The sequence below is a fragment of the Panthera leo genome, chromosome C1 (genome assembly GCF_018350215.1).
Source record: "Panthera leo isolate Ple1 chromosome C1, P.leo_Ple1_pat1.1, whole genome shotgun sequence".
Taxonomy (NCBI): Eukaryota; Metazoa; Chordata; class Mammalia; order Carnivora; family Felidae; genus Panthera; species Panthera leo.
The window spans coordinates 130,897,120-130,910,796 of record NC_056686.1 but is presented as its reverse complement, the minus strand read 5'-3'; the positions used below and the strand labels follow the sequence as shown (position 1 = coordinate 130,910,796).

Below are 13,677 nucleotides of genomic sequence, written 5' to 3'. Positions count from 1 at the left end.
TTTCCGCCAGTTGCAAATAAATTAGATAACCTGCTGTTCACAAAAACTGAGGGAAAGAGAGGGATGCATTTAGAATTATCTAGATTTTCTATACTACCTGCGTATCTGCTATTTTTTCATTTTACTGTAAACTGAGATATTGAGATATTCAGTGTGAATTTTTTAACCATTAATCTACTATAGAACACTATATTTAAATTTATAGAAATTTAAAGTTGAAACTAAGTGAAGTTGAAAGCCATACATATAAAATTCTAATTCTGTTTTTTTTTTTTTTTGTCTTGGTGTTTAGATGAAGAACCTTTTCTAATTCTTGCTGATCATCATGAAATAAGGAAAATTAACACTGATGGCTCCAACTACACACTCTTAAAACAGGTATGATATTCTCATGATGATTTCATATTTAATATGGGTACTCCAGATATGCATTAGAACTGTAGAAATATCTCACAATTAGAATTTATGAAGCACTTGCTCATGGATACATGTATGTTTGTATAGGAGATTACGCTAAATTTTATTTTGCTTGAATTGTCAAAGGGGTGTTCCAAACACGTTACATCACACCATATCTAAGAATGTAAAAAATATAAGATAGAATTAATGGAAGGGAAAAACTGTCGCAAGAATCGCTAGATTAGAGAAAGCATAAAATTATCTTTTAAAGTATTTTGTATTTCCCCCTTGGAATTTTAAAAATTAATACCTTTTCCAGAATTTTAAGTTTTAATTCATAGAACTAAGAAATAAAACAGGACTGACGATCTCTAGCCTTTCAAATTTAGAATTAATAAGGGGGTGAAAGTATAATTGTAATCGAGCCATGATTCAAAGGTTCTAAGGCACATATTTTTAGTTCTGCCGCCTTTATCCTCAACCTGTCCACTTCAAGAGAATCTGAGTTGATCTGTTTTGATGTTTGAGTCCTATTGTCAGGGTTTATTTATATATGTTATTTAAGATGAAAGTTATGGTTTCCATTTTATGATAGGATAGAAAACTGAATTGCTCACCTCAACTTTTTATTTCTCCCAGTCTGCAGTGGAAATAGCATAAAATCAAATCATTAAAACTACAGTGATTACTACATGGACTAGAGAAATCACATGCAGTTAGTTATAGCATATTTTTGGTTGTCAGGAGAAATAGCTTCTTTGGCAAGATTCAGTTTGTATCTGTTCTGCTGCAAATGTCTTTTTGCCCCAGACTGTACAGTAGTGACATAAATATGTGAAAGCACTGTCTACAACAAGTGTGCCAAAAATAAGGATATTTCTTGTTCTTGTAGTGTGGTTAAGCCAGCATTATGCATAGACAAAGAAGGCCATTCATGTGGTGATTTTTAGCAACATAAAGAATACCTGAACTATTTTTGCCACCTATTGATGGGTTCCTCTATTGCTCTTGTCAGTTTCAATCATTTTTCTTATGAGTCTCATTTTAAGTACAAATATTCATTAGAAACTGTGATATTGACTTTTCCTGACGGTTAGATTTTCCAGTTTTCCTCTAAGCCACAGATTGAAAATGAAAATTTCACGTGAAAATCCAGATTTCTGGCTACTCATGAAAATAAATAGAAAGACATAGCAATGCTGAGCTCACATCCTTGAATGTCCACAATCCAAATTGTATGGCAGTTGACACTTTGATATAGAGGCCATGCTCTCCAATTCACAGGAGTCCTCAGACTTCCTGTGTGCTTACAACATGTCTCCTCATTCATGAATGTCTGTGAGGTTTAGATTTTTGTTCTTGAGATTGGAGTGTGCCACCGACATTCACTGTATCACACTGCCTCTCTCTAATGGTGAACCCTACAGAGATTGGGAAATATAAAAATATTTCCATGTTGTTTATAGAGACTAAACAGAAATCTATTTAAAATATAAGAATTAGACAACTATCTCTTTAAGAGATGAATAATATAAGAGAAATAATTCCAGAGAAAAAGTTTTAGTATTTATAACTATGCTAAAATGGAAAAGTGTTTGCTGCCCAAATGTTTTTCTATATTATTTAACTTAATTCTTTTCTTCCACGCAGTCTAATTTTAAGCTTATAACAAAATTAGCAAATGTTGAAAATTATCTTTTTCTTTTGGAGTTGGTCTCCATACCCCCTCTAAGCCTCTCTATACCTTCCAAGTTAGATGTGCCAGTCCTTGTATGGCCCCTGCAAAAGGAACAGGCTTATTTTCTTTTTACTAGGTTGTTTTTGTGTATTTGTTTACCATTTCTTCCTTTTAGACTCTGCTATCATAAAGGGAAAAAGTTCTCTCTTTAGGACAGTCTGTTTATAAGCTCAGTTGAACTAATAACTAAAATAGCAACAATATTTATTGACTTCACGGAAGACTATTACAGAGCTTCAGTGACATCCCCTTGCTTTATTTTCCAATCCTGTGACTCAGGACATTTCTACTGGTATCCCTTTTGTTGTTTTCATAGCTAATATGTTATCAGAGATTGTTCTTAATGGAGCAAAATGATTTTTTCCTGTATGCATCATTTAAGTATTTCATATACCCAAACCACTTTAATGCACACTTTCAGATAGCAATTTTTTTCCTCGTGGTATCTTTTTTGACCATTGCCATCACTAGTACCTAAGTGGGGATGACTTCCAGATAGTTTTCTTAGTGTAGTGTTTATGAAAATGAAAAGGGAGTGAGAAAGATGAGGATGCTCATAAGGACTCTGAACATCTGTCTTTTGAAAGCATTTATTAATGTGACCACTGAGTAAGGAAATAGATACCCAAAAAACTAGAGACAAGCCTTACATCCAGTTTTGCCTGCAGTCTGTTTGGAATATATCATTTCTGTCAGGAAAGATATTTTTAACTGCATTTCATTACAGCATTATAGAAATTTTCAAGGAGTTCTAGGCAGTAGAAACATTTTTTTTCCTCAGAGATTTCTGTCTACATGTGCAGAATGAAGTAGAAAACGGAAGTAATTATATCTCCATATTTTCTCTCAGTCAAAATAAGTGAGAAAACATCCTTGTCTTAAATGTGAGAGGATTGTGTGTGTGTGTGTGTGTGTGTGTGTGTGTGTGTGTGTATGTGTGTGTGTGTAGGTTATTAGGAAGAACGATTTACCCTAATATCTTGAATTTGATTCTCTTTGTTGTAGTCCATACAATCTCATGAAGCTTTACAGTGAAAAATTTTAACAGGTCGTAGATTTTTTTTTTTTACCCTATGTATTCTAAAATGTAGTTTTAGGTAGGCCGGCTATAATTTAAATCCATACACCACATACATAAAGAAAATGTACTTATACTTTAATAACATGGATGTTAGAAATTAAATGCATTAATCAAATATTAATTTTATTAATTTAAGTGCATTTCTCAAGTAGCTTTCCAATGCTATCCACTTCAATCTCTGCAGTGGCTTTTATTCCAGTAAAATTGTGTAGAGAAACAAAACACAATTTCCTAAATTAATCATCTTGAACCAAAGGGTGCAGATCTTCAGCTATAGAAATGAAAGAAGCAAATAGGATTTTGATGAAACCAATTTTCAGCTCTGAAACCACTGAAATGGCTTTAGTGTTTAGACATTAGTTTGCCCATGCCCTTGACTTTTGTAATGTTCCTTGCATATGATTCTGAGAAGAGAGAATTGCAAAGTTTTCTGTGGGGATTAAAGGGTAAAGCTGTAGAAAAATGACCAGCTTAGATAGATATGTCAGAATTCAGAGCTTCAGTTCCTCTGCATTTATAGCTTTCATTTAATTATAGTTGAATTGCTAAATTTGGAATTGAATTTTCATTATATAAATTGATTATTGTAAAAAAAGGAATAGGATAATTCTGCCATGACTGGGTAAATGTTTCCTAAAGTTAGTGACAAGATTCTGTCTACCTTTTCTCTGTAAAACTCCAATTCATCCATCTGAATTGCAGGCCATCACAGAACCCTAACCCACTTACCATATTCCTCTGGTGTTAAAAACACTTGAACAGAAAGGATATTACAAACTCTATTGAAGTGCATTTATTAAACTTTCTACAAAACTTGGGCTATACTCAATTTATATTTTATTTTATTTTTTAATTTTTATTTTAATGTTCACTTATTTTTGAGAGAGAGAGACATACAGAGTGCGAGTAGGGGAGGAGCAGAGAGAGCGGGAGACGCAGTACCCGAAGCAAGATCCAGGCTCTGAGCTGTCAGCATAGAGCCCGACGTGGGGCTGGAATTCACAAACTGTGAGATCATGACCTGAGCCAAAGTTGGACACTCAACCAACTGAGCCACCCAGGCGACCCAATGCTCAATTTATATTTTAAAACTTTGATTTTGCATGGACAACTTCCTAGATATGCATGCTGAAGTGCATTTAATTAAGGGGAATCCTCCAAGTTTTAGCTTGTGAATTAATATTTAACAAATCTTTTGAATCTGTGACTGAATTTTTTAAGCAGTTATTTTTTATTAGTAATGTCAGGAAGAAGTATACTTGTGTTCATTCATCTGGGCTTAGTGAGAAATTTACAGAATCGTGTTTACTTTTGTCTCTTATTTATGGCCAAAGGAATCCAATTTCCAAGGAGTTAGCCCATTTCAGATTAACTTTATAATCTCGGGCAAAGGAAAGAGATTGCTCATGTTAAGCCAAATACATAGCTAAGCATAAGATGTGAACCTGTGATTTTAATGCCATGACCACTAGACTTTGGCCCTGCTGTGAGAAGAAAAAAAAAAATCAGCATTTGCCAGAACCTTTTCTGAATTGCTTCTATAACTAGGCCATCGTTAGTCTTGTAGATCATTGGAAAGAAAGAAAATTATGAACAATAATAATGTAGCCTGGGCCTGAGTCTTAAGAAAGACTATATAAATCTAATGCAGTGTCATTATCTAATTCTAAATTTGGGAAATGGATCTGGAAGCTGAATTCAGATGTGGTAATTATCATCTTTCCTTTCCCTCCTCCCCAAACCAAACAGCGCATCTCCCTCAGGGTGCTATTCCTTAACCTATAGGACTACAGCTACTCATAAATGACCCCCAAAACAATTTGAGACTTAATCACAATTTTAGGATAAATATATACATATAATTTTACAACAGATATAAAGATATGGCAATGATCTCTTAGGGCTTTGCCAAGTGTCTATAGTGTCAATTTTTTTCAATTTTTTATTAAATTCTAGCTAGTTAACATATAGCATAATTTTGATTTTGGCAGAAATCAAAATTTGGTAGAATTTAGTGATTTATCACTTGTGTATAATACACAGTGCTCAACACAGGTGCCCTCCTTAATATCCATCACTTATTTAGCCCATCCCCCACCACTTCCCCTCCATCATATATTTTTAATATATAATATTTATAAATTAATAGACTATCCAAGCCTTAAAATGAGTTAACACAATGGAAATCCTTATCCAAGTTTTGTTAGTCCATTAGGGTAGTAATATATGAGCCTTAACAAAAGGTCAGAATTAAATTAGCCCCTCAGCAATTATTTGAATTATTCAGCACCTAAGAAGATTCCCGGATCCTGATGTACAATTGTTAAATCAGTCAAAAGGCACAACTATCAAACCAAAAAACTGGGGCATCCAGAAATCCATCAGTTGAATTCATGTTAAGTTTTGTTACTTGTTAAAAAAATGCATAACCAAGAGTCTGAAGGCAGGCATATCCTCATATATCCATGTAGGATAAAAACATGTTGGCTACTCAGTTCCTCTTTGGTCAAATACTCACCTAAGGTTATAACTTGTAAATTCTAATATGGCACTATGTTGGCTAGAGGGTCTCAAGAAGAAAAAAACCCAACAACCACAACCACAACAACAACAACAACAACAACAAGGCAGCTAATTTATGTTGTTGACAAAAAATATTTTGGACAAATTGGTTTCTAAACCTTCTTTTCTGACTTTCATCAGATGACTATCTGAAGCTCATCTTAAATCTTCTGTGATCTTCTGTTGCAAATTTAGGTGTATGCTCTTTTCTGGTTACTCTACAGAACATACAATAATGACATTAAATTCAGATTTATTTAACATTAACCTAAAGTGAGAGTCTTTCATTTTACTATATATATATATATATATATATATATATATATATATATTTTTTTTTTTTTTTAACCCACAACAGGGGCTAATCTTTATAAGCATTCCAAAAATTTTGAAACCTACTTGGAAAATATTTTCAAATAAATTTTACAACATCTTAAATGTGTGGTATAGAGAAATGTAAAGATAAGATGCTTTTAAAAAGAATTGGTCACAAATGCTATTCATTGTCATAACTATAACTGTCTAGGTTCAAAGGGAGATAGTGATTCTTACAAACTCCTAAGACATTTAAAAATAATTTCTAACTATTGTTCAAACATATCCTTTTTTATTTTTAGGGATTAAACAATGTTATTGCTATAGACTTTGATTACAGAGAAGAATTCATCTATTGGATTGATTCTAGCCGACCCAATGGCAGCCGCATAAATAGAATGTGTTTAAATGGAAGTGATATTAAGGTAACTAGATGTTACAATGATGGGATTATTGAATATTTTATTGGTATAGCTGACTTGAATAGAAAATGTTATTTGATGGTAATGATACAAATCATAAAATGCATTAGGTTGGTTTGAATTTCACATTTGTACAGTGCAAGTTAATACATACTTTAAATATGAAATATGAGGCTTTTTAATCCGTATGTTTCATTATAACACTGTTACTTGCAATAAGATAAAAATAAAACTGACTAAATAACATTCGGAACCTTATTCACAGCCCTAGAAATTGTGAGGGATGCTTTTGGCTTGAATGATTAGTGCCTGAGTTTCAATTGTATTGACTTATATAAAAGGGGAAAGTTGAGTCTGAGAATTTATGATTGAAAAAAATTAATTACTAGACTGTAGATTGAAATTACAGCGCTATTAAAATTAACCTCCTATATTGGAAATAATTGAATTCATTTTTATAAAAATCATGAATGTTCTGATTAGACAGTATCATAATTAAATACATATCACATTCTAGATATGAGCTACTTGGCTCCTTTTCTGTGTTATGTTGAGTTTTAAAATAAAATTATTTGCACTGTATATATGCAGTAAAATATATTATAAAGACACTTCAATTCAAGTATTATAGAACCCATCAATTGCCTTAACTTTTTTGTAACCATCTATAATATCATACAGAAATTTTATTGGGAGCAATCAACTTCAAAAATATTAATAAAATCTTAAAATGTGTATATGCAGTGCCAGAGCAACCATTAGGTTGGGCTCAGGTGATTTGTAATGACTGTATTTATGTATAAACTTTATTTATGTATTTATATATAAACTGATAGTTTATAAATATCAGTATGTGGCATAGATAAGGAAATGGATTTTTCTTTTTTAATTCTTTGAAAATGTATATAAAAACTATAAAACTAACATTACCCAAGCTTGATCATATTTTTATAAGACATTTAAAATTTTAATTACCTTTATATGTTTTGAATATACTTTAATATTTTAAAGGATTAACTAATATCTTGCCACCACTAACCTATTACTACTTTAAATAATGTCATAATATAGGGTAACAAATGAATCTTTTTTTCCTATTGGGATTACTAATTCACTGATTTTCTTATTAGTGATTTTCTAATTCACTAATTCACGGATAACAATGTAAATTTTCAGCCATGCCAAATTTGTAAAATTGGAATATGGGAGAAAGAAGAAAAGATGTCTTGCAATTCAATACAGTAGATCGATACCATTGGTTGCTGAAAATGACCATGTTGTCATATGTATATGTGTATATATCTATATCTATATCTATATCAGAAATTAAAAACATACAGATTTCTCAAATTTATTGCCTTTAAGTGTTGGAGCAAAGGCAACGACTGTGGTAGTCCAAATATGGATGATATAATTCCTGTACCACTTTAGGGCAAGACATAAAAGATCTAGATATAGATTTAGATATCTTCACTATTGATAACATTAGTGAAAGGATAAGTATAAACTTTCATTATTGTTTTATTTCCTCTAATTATATGACCATTGGCTTCTGTACAGCCCCAACTTTCAGTTTCTCATTTCACAGAATCCTGAAAAAACTGAGGACTCAGAAATAGTAATCATATAGACCAAGAATCTTGAGTTATTTTATATGGATCATATTTGTACATACAAAGCTTATGTTCTTATTATAGTTGATATTGTAATGGGTTAGAATCAAGCACAGCAGTTGTATGAATTTTACTTCCTTTGGTTAGGTTAAAATAGTGTATGTTCTCAAATGTACATTTTCTGTCTTGTTGTAGATAATTTAAATAGAGCATAACCAGTTGGGAGACTGGAGAATGCTATTGGTATCTCCCCAAAATCTGTTAAAGGTTAATAACATCAATAATTCTGTGTGTATGTATCTGTATGTGATAGTTTTGCCCCTAATTTTTAGAAGACAAGTATAACAAAAATGTGCAACTCTGCAACTGTCCAACAGTTTTTTATTTTGGTGTTTACTTCTTAAATCCATATGTAATTTTCAGGGACTGATTACATATTAGGTAATTTCTCACATCACAAACAAGTAATTTTATTAGGGTAAATTTGTTCTATGTCTTATGCTTATCTAAATTCCGTTTCTAATGTTTAAATAGAATTCTATAATCTCTGTAAAAATAAAGAAGCAATTACTCGGTGCTTATTGTAGGTATTTACATTGTTAACCTTTTAAATTCTTATTTTGTTAGGTAGTGCATAACACAGCTGTTCCCAACGCACTTGCTGTCGATTGGATTGGAAAAAACCTCTATTGGTCTGACACAGAAAAAAGGATCATTGAAGTATCCAAGCTCAATGGCTTGTACCCTACTATACTCGTTAGCAAAAAGCTGAAGTTCCCCAGGGACCTGTCTTTAGATCCTCGAGCTGGGTTTGTAACATTGAGAATCTTAAATTAAAGATTGAAACTGTGGGTTACATTCAGTGTGGTAAATCTCATTCTGTAGGTTTTAACATGAAAACCAATATAAAATGTAATGTGTGGACATTCTTATTGAGAAGTCAAAAATAGAAATGTGACTCTCACAGTGAGAAAGAAAAACATTTGAAATGATGAGATTTAACAGCAGGTATTTTTAAAAGTTTTAAACAACTATTTTTCTAAGTAATCTAAATATATCAGAAATTAAAACATACAGATTTCTCAAATTTATTGCCTTTAAGTGTTGGAGCAAAGGCAACGACTGTGGTAGTCCAAATATGGATGATGTAATTCCTGTACCACTTTAGGGCAAGACACATAAGTAGTATCCATGGATAATAAGTAACCAGGTGCATTACCTGTGCACTCAAAAAGGATAGTATAGTGGAAATATTGAGAACGATTCATACTGGAGCTGTGTGTCAGTTGCATTTCATTGTGAGAAAGGAGAGCAAGTCATTGTAAGGATTAAAGCCAGCAAGCTGGAGATTCCAGGTGAGGGATGAACACACATTAAGGTGTCAGAGCTTAGGTGTCAAAGTTAGGTGTATGCCTGCTAAAGTTTTATGGATTATGACCATTATCATTCACTTTTAATTATGTTTTTTTGGTAGTTAGAGAAGGCATGCCTTTCCTTTTTTTTCTTTTTTTGCACTATAATTTAGAGTGATTATATACTCCAAAATGATCTCTGTAGAAGTTCAACCTACTCAACATGCCTGTTAAAATAGCAAATGTAGAGAAAATTTTATTTTTAAAAATAGGACACATTCACAGTAACAAGTGTTATAACTGTAGTGCTCTAAATTTTCTGCTATATAAATTAATTTTACTTAATACTTTCATGAAATCACTGCTTGTATCATAACATATTCAACAATTAGACATTGCTTCTTGCTAATAGGTTGTATCTATGTTTTTTGGTCCTTTATATTCATATTTGGCAATGTGATCATATCAAAGTATATTTTATATCTTAAGTTTAAACACTTTGGGTAGAAGCAGTACCTAATAGGAGAAGCCTTGTACTGTAGATACTCTCCTGTTTCCAAGGTAATGTGCAACTTTTAACTTTTTGCTGTATAATTATGTACCACTTTTTAACTCTTAAAGTATTTTCTTTTCCATAGCAACAGAAAATTCAAAAGAATGTCAATTCCATTTTAATCGAAACAGAATCACAAGAGAGTCTGTTTTTAATATGTTTCAGGAAATAATGACCAGATGTAATAAGTTTGACTATTATCATCATTCATTCATAAGAATGTGAATACTTTAATTCCTTCAATATTTTATCAGAAGATATTTATTTTAGCATGTTCAAAACATTGCCTTTTTCTTCAAAATCAGTATGGCTGACTTAGTTTTTCCTTTCATACTCTTTAGGATGCTTCATATTAAACAAACATTACCTGTAGGTCATAAAGGTTTGGGGAATTTACTTGTTATAAAACAAAAATGTCCTAGCCTAGTGAACATAGCTGAGTCTAGCTTTAAGTTTTATTTCTCCCAGTTACAGGTATTATTACCCTGTAAACCAAAGGCAGCCTTAAGTTGTCGTTAACATAAACCCATCCATCAAAAGTGTCAGTCAAAACGGTGAAGTACTAAATTATTGTAAATGTTATGAAAGACTCCATTGATTTCAATTTTGGATAATATTTTATTATGATATGGATATGCCACATTATAACAAAAAGAAACAGATAAAAATGGTATCTTCTTATGAAACAATTAAAGCTACCTATTTTAACACATAAAATTTAATGACACCTTTTTGTTCATTCTGTTTTTCTCATTCCCCAGAGTGAGACAATAGGACAACTTGGATTTTAGTTTTTATGAGACTAGCTTCAGGGTGAAGTTTCCATAACTGTCTAAATTATTGTGTAATTCTGCTTCAAAATATATCAACTTATATTGTAATATTATGTAATAAAAATCCCCTTGTACCTTTCCACATCAGAATAACATTGCAATTTATGCATGTTTTGAATTTGCCAATACTACTGGCCGCTGTTTCCTGGAGAAATGTGATTTCTGTCCTGATATTTAGTGAGGAATAAGGCAAGGATTTGTTTAAAGGAGAGTAAAGATCACTGGACTAATGTAATGAAGTAACTCATGATCGTGAGGTCTGTGAATTCAAGCCCTGCGTCAGGCTCTGTGCTGACACCTCAAAGCCTGGAGCCTGCTTTGGATTCTGTGTCTTCCTCTCTTTTTGCCCCTCCCCCATTCCTGCTCGCTCTCTCTCTCTCTCTCTCTCTCTCTCTGTCTCTCTCAATAATAAATAAATATTTATTATTTAAAATATTTTTAATATTTAAAATAATATTTAAAATATTTTTATATTTTAAATATTTGAAATATTTAAAATAATATTTAAAATAACATTTAAAATATTTATTATATTAAAAATATTATATTTTTTAAATAATAGTATCCCAATGGTCACAATATCAATTTGGATATGGTAGTTACTAAGTAAGAATGGTAAAGAAGATACAAGTAGACAGATCAATCATCTTCCTGATTGTTATATTGAAATTCAGCTGAGATCCAATTATCTTAATCATTCTGTTGTCTGGTTTAGTTTGAGAATTACTGTTTTAATTTATCATAAGTTTGGGGCAATTAATATTATTTACATCAATATTTATAAGAGTTGTTTATGCAGAAAAAAATACACACACACATACACATTTTAAAGTAGAATAGAAAATATAATATTAAAGCCATACTGAGCATTATTATATCTTTTTGGATGATTAACAAGTTATTTCAGGTAATCACATAGCAAAAGACCATTATGATAGACAATAAAGTGAATGTGTGATATGACTAGTTAACAGAAAATTAATGTACCCATTCATTTATTCAACTCACATTTCTTTAACATTTAGTGTACATCTGGCAGTGCTCTAGGTAGGAGTATAAAAATAAAAGGCACAGTGCTATCTCCAGGTGTTTCATGGTTCAGTGGGTAGGTAAATAAATAATTATAATACAATGCAGTTTTTTTTAAGTTTATAAAAATGGGGGGGGTGGGGGAAATAGAAAATGTTTTTATCTCAACTGGAATCAGAGAACCTTCCTGGATAAAACTAGTGGAGTAAGAATTAGCCAGTGATGCAGTGCCCTTCAGAGCAGGAGGTATTTCAGGCCAAAAGAATAAGTAAGCTCTCTGGGAAAGCAAAGAGGACTTTAAAGAACTTGTGATTGGAAGAGATTATTGCCAATGTAGGTAATGATAGTGAAAATAAATTTGCCAAGGACGCATTTTATGCTTCTGTATCTTGCCTTATGTCATTCTTTCTTCGTAGAATGCCCTTCTTATTTTCCTCTAGTTGGAATAACTTTCTGTTTTTCCAACAAGAGCAGAAAATATCTGTTCCTATGTGAAACTTTCCCCAGTTCTGGCTAAGAAGACCCCACATATTGAACACATTCCATTATATGACTTTAAAATTTTTTTAATTTATTTTTTGAGGTATAATTGACATAAAATATTAGATTAATTTCAGGTGTATATATGACTATTATTGGTATAAATATTTATCTCTCTATCTAGAAAATGAGTTCTTTTAGCAAAAGGGCCATGGCTTGATCATTTTTTGTGCCTAATACAGAAGTTGTTAAATTCACCGCAAAAGGAAATAATAAATGGGCAACTGGATGTACACAGCAAATAGGGTTATAGCTACAGGGACATTTTACCTGCATCATTACCCAAACCAATACATCAGTATGTAAATAACCTGCATGTTTCAAGGACAAGAGTCATAAGGGAACTTTTGTTGTAAGGGAAGGAAAGGTATATCAGGAATGAAAACTCAGTTTCTGATTTCTGTGGGGAAACAAATATTTTATTAAAATAAACAGCCACATTAAACCATCCTTTCCCTACCAATTTTTAAACCTATATTCCTATATTTAGTCAAAATATACAGGAAATGAATATAAAAAAATTATAATTCAAATAAGAAACAATTGCAGTTGGAAGAATTGTCTCTGAGTATATTCCCTAAATTTTGGGGGGAAAACAGTAAAAACTGAGCAGACTTCTACTTTAATTTGTTTTAAAGAAATGTAGTATATTTCATTAAACTATAAAAGACATCCTCAGGAACCACAGAAGTCTGTTGTTATGGTTACAGCTGGCACTGTTGTGTAGTTCACACTTTGTTATAACTTACAGAGTAGATATTATTTGGGGCTGAGGTTTTTCAGATGTGATCTTAGGTAAACATTACCTACTATATGGGTGAGATTTAGAACTCCTCTTTTGACACTTTCACTGAAGTTTTCATTTTTCAGCTTTAATTATTTAAAAAAATTTTGTACTCAGCTAGTTTTTAAGAAGTTGAATTTCAGGTGTTGAAAATACCAGTACACTAGTACAGACTTATTGAAAAACTTGAAAAAAAAAGTATAGTAATAGGGCTTAAGTATGGAAAAGGAAATGAAATTTAGCCATCGGAAGGTAGCTACCCATAAGAGAGAAATCCTGTGTCTGTGAAGACGCATTTATACCTGAATACAGTTAAACTATACTTTTCTTCCATGCAATAGAATATACTCTTTTGGTTGATAAGTACTTAAATAAAAAAATCATGTAATAACACAAAATCCAGAAAAATCATGTAATACTATACACACAATCTGGATGCAACAGTTAACCTATTAA

The 13,677-nt window shown here is 31.7% G+C and overlaps 1 protein-coding gene across 1 annotated transcript in view; it reads left to right on the top strand.

Moving 5' to 3' along the window:
* The window catches only part of LRP1B (LDL receptor related protein 1B), a 1,882,572-nt gene that overhangs the window by 1,626,466 nt on the left and 242,429 nt on the right, over positions 1-13,677 (top strand). Inside the window, exons 57-59 of the mRNA XM_042948663.1 lie at positions 293-378; positions 6,398-6,520; positions 8,758-8,939. Of these exons, the coding sequence (XP_042804597.1) occupies positions 293-378; positions 6,398-6,520; positions 8,758-8,939 (391 nt within the window). The remainder of the gene's footprint in view (positions 1-292; positions 379-6,397; positions 6,521-8,757; positions 8,940-13,677) is intronic.